Below are 15,411 nucleotides of genomic sequence, written 5' to 3'. Positions count from 1 at the left end.
TGAGAAGTCTAGAGCCCAGGATTGCAGTTATAGTACAAGGGATAGGACTGAGATGGTGAGAAATATCATCACTCTGGGGATGGCAAACCTGTGGTGTTCTCTACCACAGAAGGCAGCGGAGGGCATCAATAACTACATCGAAGAGGTCATCGCCTCAGTATTAAAAGACGATCTTTTAGGAAGGAGATGATCAAGAATTTCATTCGTCACAGGGCAGTGGATCTGTGGAATTCTTTGCCACAGAAGGCTGTGGAGGCCGTCAGTGGATATTTTTAAGGCAGAGATATACAGTTTCTTGATTTGTATGGGAGTCAGGGATTATGGGGAGGAGGCAGGAGAATGGGGTTAGGAGGGAGAGATAGGCCATGATTGAATGGTGGAGTAGACGATGGGCTGAATGGCCTAATTCTGCTCCTATCACTTATGAATTTATGAAAATGAGATGGATACATTTTGAGGCACAAAAAGAGTTGATGGAAATGTGGCAAGGAGTATGGAACAGCCATAATCATGTTGGATGGTGGGATGGGCTGGAAGGGCTGAATGTCGTGTTGTTCTATGTCACTGTGATCCTGCATCAGAACGTGACAGAAGGTTTAATCCAGCACCACCACTGGAACCTCTATGGCATATTGTGTGCAGTTGTGATTGTCTCATAACAGCTTCTCCCCCACTGTTTGCAGCCTTCAGAATATCAGCTACTCCACTTACCAATAAACCATTGTCTCAGTGTTTACAGACCTCAAGGTCATTTGGACCATGTCTGTTGACTGCACCATAGGTGGAGGGGAACACATGACCTAAATGGACAGGTTGGGCTGAAGGGGCAGGGTTTCTGCCTTACAGCGCCAGTGTCCCGGGTTCAATCCTAACTGTGGGTGCTATCTGTACGGATTTTTTATGTTCTCCCCGTGACCGTGTGGATTATCGCCGGGTGCTCTGTTTTCCTCCCGCACTCCAAAGACGTATAGGGTTGTAGGTTAATTGGCTTTGGTAAAGACTGTAAATTGTCCATAGTGTGTAGGATAGTGCTAGTCAAGTCAAGTCAAGTCAAGTCAATTTTATTTGTCACATACACATACACGATATGCAGTGAAATGAAAGTGGCAATGCCTGGGGATCGCTGGTTGGCACGGACTGGGTGGGCCGAAGGGCCTGTTTCCGTTCTGTATCTCTAAACTCTAAACAAAACTAACCTGGATTTGCATCTGCTGTACTAAAGAAACCATAGTCTTATTTCAGGACAGTTGTTAATTAAAACAATGACAAACACTTACTGTTCAATGTTAAATCCCAGAAGGCGCAGAGTGGCTTAAACCTCTCCTGTTAAAGAAACAAGAATTTAGAGGCAAGTTCCCACTTCTTTACAGTGTTGAAAAGAACATTAAACTTGCAATAATGTGGTATCTTTTTCAAGAGTATGAACAGCAAGTAAAGTATAGGCTTTTGGATGTGGAGAGGATGTTTCCATTAGTGAGAGAGTCTAGAACTAGAGTCTAGAACTAGAGCTTCAGAATTAAAGGATGTTCTTTTAGGAAGATTTAGGAGAAATTTCTTTAGTCAGAGGGTGGTGAATCTGTGCAATTCTTTGCCACAGAAGGCAAGGGAGGCCAAAACTCAGTGGATATTTTTTAGGCATAGATAGGTTCTTGATTATTTCAGGTTATGGGGAGAAGGCAGGAGAATTGAGTTAGGAGGGGGAGATAGATCAGCCATGATTGAATGGCGGAATAGACTTGATGGACCGAATGGCCTAATTCTGCTTCTATTCCTTATGACCTAATGACCTTATGACATGGAGGGCCTAACAGATGTTTCCAATGACGCGGGAGTCTCGCTTAAATGGGCATATTATTTTTGATAAAGAAACGATCGTTTAAAGCAGAGGTGTGTTGGACCATCGCAGTGGGCCATGAATCTGGAAATCTCTACCCCCAGAGGGTTGTGGAAGCTTAATCGCTGGTTATTTAAAGAGGAAGCAGAGAAGTGTTTGAAAGATCAGGGAATTGAGGGCCATGGGGAACTGGGATGGAAGAGAAGTTCAGACCAGCATAGGTCACCAACGATCATATTGAATGGTGGGGTGGGCTTGAATGGTGGGGTGGCCTACTCCTGCTCCTGGTTTCTTCCATGGGATAATAACTCCACACAACGTTCCCAAACAACACCAATATGATAATGACCTAATATCGGTTGGTGGACAGCACTGGCCAGAGCACTATGGGCCACTGCCCTGGTCTTCAGTGAACTCTCTTAGTAAAGTTACATCTGGAGATAACAATGGCAGGAGTGAGCCTTCAATAGACGTGACAATATTAACAACAGGAACGTTACACAAGAACACAAGAAAATATTATGATTAGGCCATTCTGCTCCTCAAGCCTGCCCTGCCCTACAATATGATCATGGTTAAACTTTGCTGGCCTCAATTCCTCTTCTGAGTAAGTTCCTGGTAACCTTCTATTCAGCCTTTCAGAGTGACCTTAGTATAGTATCAATTGCAAGGCCAGTGCCGGACAAATGTGTGACCAAGATTGGGAGCAGTCTGCTCCACAATCTGTGAGTTGCCAGGGGCAGTAATGAAGGCATTAGAGTGAAAAGAGTATTTATGAAGAAGGGTCTCGACCCGAAACGTCACCCATTCCTTCTCTCCAGAGATGCTGCCTGTCCCGCTGAGTTATTCCAGCATTTTGTGTCTCCCTTCGATTTAAACCAGCATTTGCAGTTCTTTCTTACACTAAGAGTATTTATGATGTCCTTTCTTCCAAGGCCTGAGCAAATCTCTGATCAATCAGTATTGGAACTCAGCAGGGCGTCTGGAACTCACACAGTTCACAATATAAGCTTGCCTGATTTTGGAGAACATCTTCAATGTAATAGTTTTTTAAGATTATATTTTTTTCCAAGGAACGTGTTGTCCCCTTGCATTTCAGAGAGGGAATGCTCTCGCTTGGTGAGGACATTTTCTTTTAAATATTGAGGGTCAGGGAAGTAATTTGAGGTCAGGAGAGAAGCATTGAGGGGCGGCACCTCAATGGACAGTACAACAAAGGGTGACCTGCAAAGTGTCGGACAAGCTGGGATTTCTGGAGGAAAAAAAGGATGAAAAGGAAGCAGTTGATTGAAGAGTGACAACTTTGCAGGGTTGTGTACATGGTGAGCAGGGCTGAGGGTTTCAAGCTCATTCCTGGCACAATTGCCCCAAAAGTGCAGACAATTATATAATCCAGCAGAACTCGGCCTGGAGATTTTGAAGACACACGGAACTGCAAATACTGGTTTACGGAAAAAAAAATGCTGGAGTAACTCAGTGAATCAGGCAGCTTCTTTGGAGGACATGGATAGGCGGCATTTCGAGTCGAGATCCTTCTTCAGACTGAGACTGAAGATTTTGAAATTAAGTATTGTAGCTCTGCCGATGAGCCACATATGGCAGAGGAGAGCTGTGCCACGTGATGTTTGACTGCAGTGACACCCGCTGATAGTTCCTGGTATTGAATAGCCAGACCTACAATGATGGCTCACATTAAGCGAAGTTAGGATCATATCATATCATATCATATCATATCATATTATATCATATCATATCATATATATACAGCCGGAAACAGGCCTTTTCGGCCCACCAAGTCCGTGCCGCCCAGCGATCCCCGCACATTAACATTATCCTACACCCACTAGGGACAATTTTTTACATTTACCCAGCCAATTAACCTACATACCTTATTAACCTACATAGGATGGAGAAGGTTGAATTTCCAATTGCCAGGTGAGTGAAGACTGGTGACTGAATAACCAGGCTGGTGACAGCTGGCTTACCGAACAAACAGGAGACCCAAGAGACTGCAGGTGCTGCAATCTTGAGCAATAAAATAAAGTATTAGATGAACTCAGTGGGTCAGGCGGCATCTGTGGAGGGAAATGGACAGGCGATGTTTCAAGTCTGGACCGTGCATCAGGACTGTTTAAAAATAAGGGAAAACTCACTTAAGAACAGCAATGTTCTTTCTTTCTCAGTTTTTGGAACTCACGTTGTCAAAGGACAGTGGAAGCAAAGTCCTGAATGTTTTTAAGGCAGAGTTAAGGAGATTTTTTTTAGAGCTGTGCAGAATGGAAACAGGCCCTTCGGCCCAATTCAGTCATGCTGAGCAAGTTGCCAAAGTGGCCTTGTCCCACTTGCCTGCGTTGGCCCATAACTCTTCCAACCCTTTCTTCCAGGTACTCATCGGTGTCTCAAATGTTTATGACAAGTATACTTGTCTCTACAGCTTGTTCCATGTACCCTCTGCCTTTCTATGTGGAAAAGTTGCCCCTCAGGATCCTTTAAAATATATATCCCCTCACCTTAAACCCTACGCCATCTAGTTCGTGATCCCCGACCCGGGGGGAAAGAAAAGGCTTGTGCAATTCGTCTGACCCTCTCCATGCTCCTCGTGGTTTTTTAAACCTCTGTTAGGTTGTCTTTCAGCCTCTTTCACTGCAGGTAAAATGGTCTAGCTTATCCAGCCTCTCCTGAAAATCAAGCCCTCCAATCCTGGTAACATCCTCACAGATCTTTATTTGCACCCTTTCCACTTTAATGACCTCCTTCCTACATCTGGGCAGCTCTTCATAAGCAAGAAAGTTAAAAGTAACTGGCAGTAGACAGGCATTGCAAAATTATGGTTACCATCAGGTCAGCCATAATTTGATTAAATAGCAGCACACGCAAGGGAGGCTAAATAGCTTGTTCCTGCTCTGAAGGTTGGTGTTCAAATCGAATCTGGATACACACTTCAAACACTGCTGAAGGAGTCTGGGGAGTGGGAGTAATAGGAGATTATATGAGTGTACGACGGACGGGCTCATCCATTGCGCTAGCGGGTGATGCATTAACACCTATAGCAGGTGAGGAGAAACATTACACAAAAAAATGTAAGATTGACAAGATTAATATCACAGGAATGAAAGGCGCAGCCTGTAACAAGTATCACTGCCAGAAGCTGCTCATACCTGAGGGTTCCTGTGCCTGATTCGGATCGTGACAGGTTCGGAGAGGTTACTGATGGTTATATTACCCATGCTGCTGGCCACCACAAAGCTCTGCAGAGAGAATCCTCGCGGGTCCTGTCAAAGTAGACAAGCCCCAGTTAAATGGCCGGTGTGATGCAGGATGTTCCCCACCGTGTCAGATAAAGATCATGCACAGGCAGGGTGGGGCAGGAGATGGTGAGACACCCCTCATGTGCCCCGAGACCAAGTTGGCAGAGACCGGGGGGAGGGGCACAGGGGCGAAGGCCAAAATAACAGCGGTGAGAAAGCTGACACTGAGAAATGCAGAGGATGCGAGGCGGGTTGAGAAAGATGGAGACGCTCCAAGAAAAAGAGAGGGGGCTTGGAAGAGGGTAAAGAAACAGAGGGAAAGAGAGAGAATGAGGTTGAGGGAGAGGGAAAAAGGAAGCGGGGGGGGGGGGGAGAGGGTGCAGAGGGAGAGGGGAGAAAGGGTGAGTGGGGAAATAGGAATGTAGACAACAGGGAACTAAGAGTGGGAGAGGTTGAAGGAGATAGGGAAATGGAAAAGAGAAAATAGAGAACAGAAATAGGAAGATATAGATAAAGAGAAATAATCAGAAAGAAAATTAGTGAGTAAGATAGAAAGAGAACAAGAGAAACAGGATTCTCTTGTATATATTTGCCCATACACTCGATGCTTACTTGGAAGAATCCTGTCCTGCTGAAGAAGACAAACTGGGCCCTGGACACGGCACTTGTCTCCTCCTCTGTCAGCTTCTCTAGCACACCAGGAGACAGCTCAACTTCAGCCAGGCTGTCAGTCCGTGCTTTCCCGTCGAAAGTAACCTGTGAGCCAGAAGGTGAGGGACATCAGTCATTCAATGACAACAGAGGGCAGGGGCGGGCAGAGGGCAGAGAGGCCAGTTCTCTCTGCCAAATGCTCACCAGCCCATCCATTGCCACCAGTATCCAAATCTCCCACCATCCACCACCCTCGGGGCCATTTACAGTGGCCTATTAACCAATCAACGGACATATCTCTGGGATGTGGGAAGGGGGCAGCACCAAAGATACTAGAGGAGCAAGATGAACCACTCCGTTGAAATTGCCTATACTGGTGTAGTACGCAAAGGAGGCTAACGTCTGCCATTTTAGTCGGCAAAACCCGCCGTTCGCTATGCCTCTCGCAGTGTAATCAGTGTTTTGGGGGAACAGTATGTGTGATGATACCATAAAAATGCAGAATATATTTCATCTAACAATTCACAGATTTTTGTTATTTTTCTTTTTAAATGTTTCTGCAAGTTTCTGCCTCCTAAAATGGCGCCATGACATACTACGGTTTTTAGGGTCGAGTGGTCTATCTTGCTCTGCTCTATTATCTTTAGGCAGCACGGTGGCACAGAGGTAGAGGTTCTGCCTTACAGCACCAGAGACCCGGGTTCGGTCCTGACTATAGGTGCTGACTATAGGTGTTTGTGTTTGTACGTTCTCCCTGTGCCCTGCGTGGGTTTTTTTCCCGAGATATTCGGTTTCCTCCCACACTCCAAAGGAGTCCAGGTTTGTAAGTTAATTGGCTTGGTATAAATGTAAACTTCACCCTAGTGTGTGTAGGGAAGTGTTAATGTGCGGGGATCGCTGGTCGGTGAGTGGATCCTGGTGGGCCGAAGGGCCTGTTTCGGCGCTGTATCTCTAAACTAAACTAAACTAAACTCATCGATCATCCATCCCAGCAATCTCCCCATCAAACAGGAGTCACCTGCTCTACTTTATTAAGCAGGGAACATTACCCTGAGGTAGGCATCTTGACTTCTGACCTCAATTTATCTTCCTAATCTCACCACTGTTCTATAGACAGAAAATGCTTGAGTAACAGCAGGTCAGGCAGCATCTCTGGAGAGAAGGAGTGGGTGATGTTTCGGGTCAAGACACTTCTTCAGACTGATGTCAGAGGAGGGGGCGAGACAAAGATAGAATGTAGTCGGAGACAGTCAGACTAGTCGGAGAACTGGGAAGGGGGAGGGGATGGAGAGAGAGGGAAAGCAAGGGCTACTTGAAATTAGAGAAGTCAATGTTCATACCCCTGGGGTGTAAGCTACCCAAGTTAAATATGAGGTGCCGTTCCTCCAATTTGCACTGGGCCTCATTTTGACAATGGAGGAGGCCCAGGCCAGAAAGGTCAGTGTTGGAATGGGAGGGGGAGTTGAAGTGCTGAGCCATCGGGAGGTCAGGTAGGTTTAGGCGGACTGAGCGGAGGTGTTCAACGAAACGATCGCTGAGCCTGCGCTTGGTCTCGCTGATATATAGGACTCCACACCTGGAACAGCGGATACAGCAGATGAGGTTTGAGGAGGTGCAAGTGAACCTTTGCCTTACCTGAAAAGACAGTTGGGGTCCTTGGACGGAGTCAAGGGGGGAGGTATAGGGCAAAGTGTTGCATCTCCTGCAGTTGCAGGGGACGTACCTGGGAAGGGGGTGGTTTGGGTGGGAAGGGACGAGTTGACCAGGGAGTTGTGGAGGGAATGGTCTCTGCAGAAAGTGGTGGAGGTGGGAAGATGTGGCTAGTGGTGGGATCACGTTGGAGGTGGCAACCAAGTCGGAGGATTATTTGCTGTATGTGACGGCTGATGGGGTGGAAGGTGTGGACAAGGGGGACTCTGTCCTTGTTACGAATGGGGGGAGGGGGAGCAAGAGCAGAGCTGTGGGATATCGATTTAGACCTCTATACCATGCTTGTCCATGTGTCTCCCTAAATGCCTCCTAAATGTCACTATCGTATTTGCTTCCACCATCTCACTTGGCAGTGTGAGTTCCAGACACCTACCATTCTCTGCGTGAAAAGTTTACCTCATCAATACCCTTTAAACCTTTCCCTTCTCATGTTAAAGCTAGGCCTTCTAGTATTTGACATTCCCCGAGAAAAAGAATGTCTACCCTATCTATGCCTCTCACTATTTTATATACTTTTATCAGGTCACCCCTCGGTCTCCAAAGCTCCAGAGAAGACAATCCAAGTTTGTACAATCTCTCCTTACAGCTAATGCTCTCTAAATCCAGGCGGCCTCCTGATAAACCACTTCTGCAGCCTCTTCTAAGTCTCCTGGTGTGATGACCAGAACTGCACACAATACTCCAAATCTGGCTCAACCAAAGTTTTATACAGCTGCAATATGACTTTCCTAGATTTATCCACAGATGCACCATAGAAAGCATCCTATCTGGGCGCACCACTCAAGACTGCAAAAAACTGCAGAGTTGGGGCAAAACAGCCTCCTCCCACCAACCCGTTGACTTCATCTGTTCTTCATGCTACCTCAGCAAAACAGCCAACATAACAAGGACTACATACCCCAGTCATTCTCTCTTCTCCTTTCTCCCATCAAGCAGAAAATACAAAAGCATGAAAGCACATACCACGTTCAAGAACAGCTTCTTCCCCACTGTTCTCAGGCTCTTGAAAAGTCCTGTCACTTACAAAGAATACCCAACCAACCTTCTTTGCGGCCCTACACTTTTTAAAATTAATCAGCACATATTCTGTAGCTGAAACGTTACAATACAGTAACACTATCCCCTGCACTGGTATTTTTCTCATCGCACTCCCTATTGTATGTGTAGAACTTGATTGTATTCATGTAGGGTATGATTTGACTCGAGAGCATGCAAACAAAGTTTTTCACTGATCTCGGTACACGTGTCAATAATAAAACCAATACCCACCAAACCAATAACCCCAATCTTTCAATCCACCCCTTGCAGCACTCCCAATTTTTTTCTCTGTGTGTTCTCCATCCCTGTAATTCTACACTCTGTCTTCTATGACCAAGCTCATTTTGGTTCCAATTTGCAAAATCACCATGGAATCCATGAGGCGAAATCTTCAGGATGAGCCTTCCTTGTCAAATGCTTTAATGAAGACTGTACCGACAACATCCACTGCCTTACCTTCATCATTCTCCTATTTAATTGCAGCAAAGCAGCGTTGTTTATTTAAAATGTATTCTGCCAAGTGCAGATTTCATTTAGAGATACAGCGTGGAAACCCGGCCCTTCGGCCCACCGAGTTCGTGGCGGCCAGCGATCCTTGTACACTAGCACTGTCCTACATACTAGAGAAAGATTGTTTTTATTTTATCCAAAGCCAATTAACTTACAAAACTATACGTCTTTGGAGTGTGGGAGGAAACCGGAGCACCCGAGGTAAACGCACATGGTCACAGGGAGAATGTATAAATTCCATTCAGACAGCACCCATAGTCAGGATTGAATCTGGTTACCTGGCACTGTAAAGCAGCAACTCTACCGCTGTGCCAATGTGGCTCCCATTACTTTAAAAGGTACGGGGGATGGTCTTCAGTGTCTGTTCCACCCTTTGCTGATATCTCACCTCCAGCTCGGACTCTCCATTCTGAGACCCCACTCGGAAGGAGGTCCCATTGTAGGTCTGAGCGTCGATGGCGGAGATCCCAATGGCCAGGTTGGGGGTGGTGATGTTCGCTGATGGTCCATCGAAGGTTATCTTGGCCGTCAACACGTCCAATGTCCTCAAAGCCCTGTGGGTGAAGAGAAAGCAAAGGTGGCTTTGAAGCAGGCACAGCCTGAGAGTCTTCAACCCAGCCGAGAGTTGGAGAACTGGATACTGGAGGAAGGTGGGGACATCAGGGTGGGCTCAGAACTGGGTGAGGTGTGGGTGCAGTGGTGGGAACGAGAAGCCTCTGCTGTGGACAGTCCGCTCAGCATCGCCAAAGAACTCAGTGGCTCGAGCAACACCCGTGAATGGGACATGAATTGACAGCATTTCAGGTCGTGGCCCTCCATCGTGACTATGTTGTGCAGCAACTGTGGGAGAGACAGTTGGTTATTTCCTCCAGATCCGCCATCTCTTGTGTCCCCATTAGAAATTTGATCTACATTTTAAGGAGACTATTAGAACTTGAGGTTTTCATATGGAGATGGGCAGGAGACTTAACATGGTAGATGTCGAGATGTATTCATTCGTGGGGGTGTCTCGAACAAAAGGACAAGATGAGGGAACAGCCCTTTACAAATGAGGTGCATAAGAAATTCTTCGCAGACAGTAGTGAGCCCTGGGAATTGTCTGGCCCGGTGGGGTTGTGGAGATTGGATAACTGGAGGTTTTTAAATAGAGGCAGATACATTTAGAAAGAACAGGGAATTGAGGGTTATAGGAAACTGGTACTGAAGAGGAATTGAGCCCAGCATAAATCAGCCATGATCACATTGAATGGCACGGCAGGCTTGAGGGACCGAGTGGCCTATTCCTGTTATCATTTTCGTGTACTCTAAAGAATGGCAATCTCACCTCGGGGCAGTTGATAAGCCCCACGGGAACACCTGATTTAGGTCAATTTAGGCTCCTCAGCAGTGCTCCCTGACTACTATTAGCTTCTTTAGATATTTTCAAGAGTAAAGAAGCACTCTCTGGTGTCTTGAGATTGAGCTTTGATTGAGACAAGTGTACGTATGCTTTGTGTCTGTGTGTTTGTTTCTGGTGTGTGTGTGCGTGTGTGTGTGTGTATGTATGCATTTGCGTGTGAGAGTATGTGTGTGTACGTATGTATGTCGGGGGAGTATGTGTGTGTGTGTGTGTGTGTGTGTGTGTGTGTGCGCATATGCATGTGTGTGTATGCGTGTGTGTATGTGTGTGCGTTTCTGTGTGTGGGAGGATGGGTGTGTGTATGTAGTGTGCAGTGTGTTTGTGTGTAATGTGATGTGTGCTTTGTGTGTGTGTGTAAGTGTGCGCATATGCGTGTGTGTGCGCGTTTCTGTGTGTGGGAGGATGGGTGTGTGTATGTAGTGAGCAGTGTGTTTGTGTGTAATGTGATTTGTGCTTGTGTGTGTGTGTGTGTGTGTGTGTGTGTGTGTGCGTGTGTGTGTGTGTGTGTGTGTGTGTGTGTGTGTGTGTGTGTGTGTGTGTGTGTGTGTGTGTGTGTGTGTGTGTGTGCCTATGCGTGTGTGTGTGCGTGTGTGTGTGCGTGTGTGTGTGCGCGCGCGCGTTTCTGTGTGTGGGAGGATGGGTGTGTGTATGTAGTGAGCAGTGTGTTTGTGTGTAATGTGATTTGTGCTTGTGTGTGTGTGTGCGCGTGTGTGTGTGTGTGTGTGTGTGTGTGTGTGTGTGTGTGTGTGTGTGTGTGTGTGTGTGTGTGTGTGTGTTTGTGTGTAATGTGATTTGTGCTTGTGTGTGTTGTGCATGTTGGCTCGCCTCTCACCCAACGTCATAAGCATGGCACAGCTGGTAGAGCAGATACAGAGACACGGGTTCAATCCTCACCTGGCCTTAGACATGTTCATGAATAGGAAAGGTTGAGAGTAATATGGGATTATATAGGCAAATGGCAACAGCTCAGGAAGGTATCTTGGTTGGAATGGAAAGTTGGCTGAAGGGCCTGTTTCCCTGCAGTACAACTCTATGACTCTAGATGTAGGAAGGAACAGCAGAAGCTGGTTTACACTGAAGATAGACACAAAATGTTGGAATAACACAGTGGGCCTGGCAGCAAATTTAGGGAAAAGGAATAGGCGACGTTTCGGGTCCAAACCCTTGTTCTGACGGGTTATTCCATCTGAAGAAGGGTTTCGATCCGAAACGTCACCTATTTATTTTCTCCAGAGATGCTGCCTGGCCCGTTGAGGTACTGCAGCATTTTGTGTCTATCGTTTATGACTCTATAAAATGGAATTAATGTAGGATTAATATGGGTGGGTGATTGATGGTCGTTGTGGACTCAAAAGGCCGAAGGTCCTGTTTAACTGCCAGGAGAGACTGCCTGCAACCTCCTCTGTGCCACTTACTCTTGACGTGTTCTCAACTGGCAAAGGAATAGCCGCACAATCAGAGACGCATCTACTGAGGGGCACTCACACTTGTGAAGATGTGGCGAGCACGGCGTCCGAACTCGAGAGAATATTGGACAGGACCGTCAGAACAGTGGATGCCAAGGACATGTTGATCGGAGACACGATGACGATTATATTCAGTGCCACCACCATCTTGTTCACCTCGTCCTGGGTGAGGTTCTTGTCAGTAGAGTAGTCAAGGAGCAGGTTGGCCACCTCGACTGCATTATCTACAAGAAGCAACGGCCAATAGGTTACACAGATTCCAGCGGGAGAACGCGGTGGAAGTTATGGAAAGGTCAGGGTGAGATCTTTAGGGACAAGTGTACAGGAAATGCGAGATCAAAGTGCGTCCATGGGAAATCAAAGCAGCATCAATGTAAGGGCAGTGTATGTATGCTTTGTGTCTGCGTGTTTGTTTATGGTCAGGGATGTAGTGTATTTTTCTGATGGTCTGGGAATGGAATTAATGTGGTTTATTTGGGGCACTACATCTCAGGGTGGACATTGTCTATGGACCTGATGCACTACAATGTGTTACAATGCTGAGAACAATATTCTGCACTCTGTATCTTCCCCTTTAGGTATTAATGCTTGAGTTTGACTTGATTGTATTTATGTAAGGTACATCAGACCTGTTTGAATAGCATGTAATACAAAGCTTTTCACAGTACACGTGACAAAAATAAACCTAAACCTCAACCTAAAGGCTCGAGAGTATTTTCTCATATTATTTTCTTATTCTATTACTTCTTTATATGTTATCATATTATTAATTTCTCATATTTGCCTGTGTGTTTGTTTATGGTGTGTGTGTGTGTGTGTATGTGTTGCGTGTGTCTGTGTGTGTGTGTGAGCATATGCATGTGTGAGTATGTGTGTAAGTATGGGTGTGGGTGTGTTTCTGTGTGTAGGAGGGTGAGTGTGTCCGTGGAAAATCATCCGCATTTTCCATAACGGAAACCCTTGACACAAATTGTCAACATTTGTTTCTTTCGCGTTTTATGTTTATTTAATTATTTTATTTTCTCATATAAATTCCATGACCACATTTTTATTTTGTATCTCAAAATATTTTGGTAGTAAATTCCACTGGGATTAATTTACATTAGCCAAACTGCCGTAATGCAGGGAACACTGTGATAAGATATCTACAAGCATGTCTGCATATTTACCCTTTTATTCTGGTCTGCAATTAGTATTGCATGTTGCACAAAATGACCTGGAAACTACTCTTATGCCTTTTTTTTGTATTGAAAGAGCATTGCGTATCACTCACACACTGTTCTGAAAAGTTCCACAGAGTGGTGTAGCTGTTTGAGCCATTGCATTACAGCACGAGCTTCTAACGAGATATGGAAGTAAACAAGAGCACACTGGGGAAACCCACACTGTCACAAGGAGAACATGCAAGCTCTACACCCACAGCACTGGAAGTCAGGAAAGACCCCAGCTCGCTGGAGCAGTGATACAGCAGCTCTACCAACTACGCTGCCCCAAAATCTGCCTTTGTACTTTCCACTTCGATAGCTCAGAGTTTGATGGCTCCCCTCTTACCCAGCATCAACCTTGCATGAGAGAAAGGACAGCGAAGGACTTCACTGGCATTACCTGCAGAAATCTCAGGAATGATGGAACAGTTGCTCAAGTTAGGTTCCTCCCAGTAAGACGTGTAATTCTGTATGTTTAAAACACTGTTGAGAAATAAAGAATTATAATTGAAGGTGCGTTCATATCAACAATGGATTGGAATGTTAGGCTTTACTCTTGATTCATAAAGTCACGTAGCAGGGACAGGGGTCGTTAAGACACAACTTTTCCATGCTGACTAAGTCGTCGAACTGAGCAAGTCCCACTTGTCTATGCCTGGCCATATCCGTCCAAAACCTTCCCATCCATGTACATGTCCAATTTCTTTAGTTGCAATTGTGCCCACCACTATCACATCCTCTGTCAGCTTTTTCCACGTATGCGTCACCCTGTGTGTGATAAAGTTGTCCCTCAGGTCACTTTTAAATCTTTCTCCATTCATCTTAATCCTATGCCCTTAGTTTGAGACTCCACTATCTAGAATGCCTAGAGTTTTAGACTCCCTTATTCTGCGAAAAAGACTGTGACCAATCACCAATTACGTACCCTAATCATAATTTCCTCAAACTTTTGCGCTCCAAGAAAAAAAAGTATTTCAGGGACTTTGCATACAAAGGTCAGGGATGTGGTGTATTTTTCTGATGGTCTGGGAATGGAATTACTGTGGTTACTTCTGGGCCCAACATCTCAAAGTGGACATTGTCTATGAACCTGATGCGCTACAATAGACAATAGACAATAGACAATAGACAATAGGTGCAGGAGTAGGCCATTCAGCCCTTCGAGCCAGCACCGCCATTCAATGCGATCATGGCTGATCACTCTCAATCAGTACCCCGTTCCTGCCTTCTCCCCATACCCCCTCACTCCGCTATCCTTAAGAGCTCTATCCAGCTCTCTCTTGAAAGCATCCAACAAACTGGCCTCCACTGCCTTCTGAGGCAGAGAATTCCACACCTTCACCACCCTCTGACTGAAAAAGTTCTTCCTCATCAATGTGTTACAATGCTGAGAACTATTTTCTACACTCCCTACCTTCCCCTTTAGCTATTATGCCTGAGTTTGGCTTGATTGTATTTATGTATGGTACATCTGACCTGTTTGGATGGCATGTAATACAAAGCTTTTCACAGTACATCGGTACATGTGACAAAAAAAACCCTGAACCTAAAGCGTTCACAGTATATTCTCATATTGTTTTTTTATACAATTATCTCTTCATATGTTATATTATTAATTTCTTGTATTTTTATCTCATATATTTTCTTATACTATAACCTCTCTATATAACCTCATATTGTTAATTTCTCATATTTTTATCTTATATTATTACAATTGTTAGAAGACATTTGAACAGGTACTTGGATTAATTGAATCATACAGCAAATAGACCCTGCAGTCATACTTGTCCAGGCCAATCTAGATGACCATCTGTGTTTGCCTTAATTTCCTGTGTTTGTCATATACCCTTCTAAACATTTCCTATCCATATGCTGTTATAATGCCTTTCAAACATTGGAATTCGACCCATATCAACCACTTCTTCTGGGAGCTCATACCATACACACAACCCTCTATGTGGAAAAAGCTGCCCCTCAGATCCAAGAATAGAAATGTGTAGAGAAATACAGGCTTAGATAGGCATCTCAGTTGCATGGACAAGGTGGATCGAAGAGCCTCCTTTTGTGTTGCATGATTCCAAGAATCTATGATTCGATTTTCGCATATTTCCATGATATAGCAGGAGGCCATTCAGCCCATGCCAGCACTTACAGCAATCCTCGCAGTTCCATTTTCCCCACTTATTCTTTGATGGATTCACCATACAACACGGAGCTTGAAGAGTTAGATTATTAGGACAGTTGTCCATTGCCGGTATTCACCCAATTAGAGGAATGTATAGCCATTCAGCCCATCACCCATGCTGGCCACCAAAGAGCGATTACTATACTGCTATAAATCTACTATAAA

At 45.3% G+C, this 15,411-nt stretch overlaps 1 protein-coding gene across 7 annotated transcripts in view; it reads right to left on the bottom strand.

The window, feature by feature from the left end:
* The window catches only part of adgrg6 (adhesion G protein-coupled receptor G6), a 135,815-nt gene that overhangs the window by 39,565 nt on the left and 80,839 nt on the right, over nt 1–15,411 (bottom strand). For all 7 annotated transcript variants that reach the window (XM_078405458.1, XM_078405457.1, XM_078405460.1 and 4 more), the window contains 6 exons: nt 13,462–13,544; nt 11,876–12,080; nt 9,380–9,545; nt 5,695–5,838; nt 4,993–5,106; nt 1,278–1,323 (listed from right to left, as the gene is read on the bottom strand). In XM_078405458.1, coding sequence (XP_078261584.1) covers nt 1,278–1,323; nt 4,993–5,106; nt 5,695–5,838; nt 9,380–9,545; nt 11,876–12,080; nt 13,462–13,544 — 758 coding nt within the window. The remainder of the gene's footprint in view (nt 1–1,277; nt 1,324–4,992; nt 5,107–5,694; nt 5,839–9,379; nt 9,546–11,875; nt 12,081–13,461; nt 13,545–15,411) is intronic.

The sequence above is a fragment of the Rhinoraja longicauda genome, chromosome 9 (assembly GCF_053455715.1).
Source record: "Rhinoraja longicauda isolate Sanriku21f chromosome 9, sRhiLon1.1, whole genome shotgun sequence".
Lineage (NCBI taxonomy): Eukaryota > Metazoa > Chordata > Chondrichthyes > Rajiformes > Arhynchobatidae > Rhinoraja > Rhinoraja longicauda.
The sequence above is the reverse complement of the archived record's forward strand: the minus strand, read 5'-3'. Positions and strand labels throughout refer to the sequence as shown.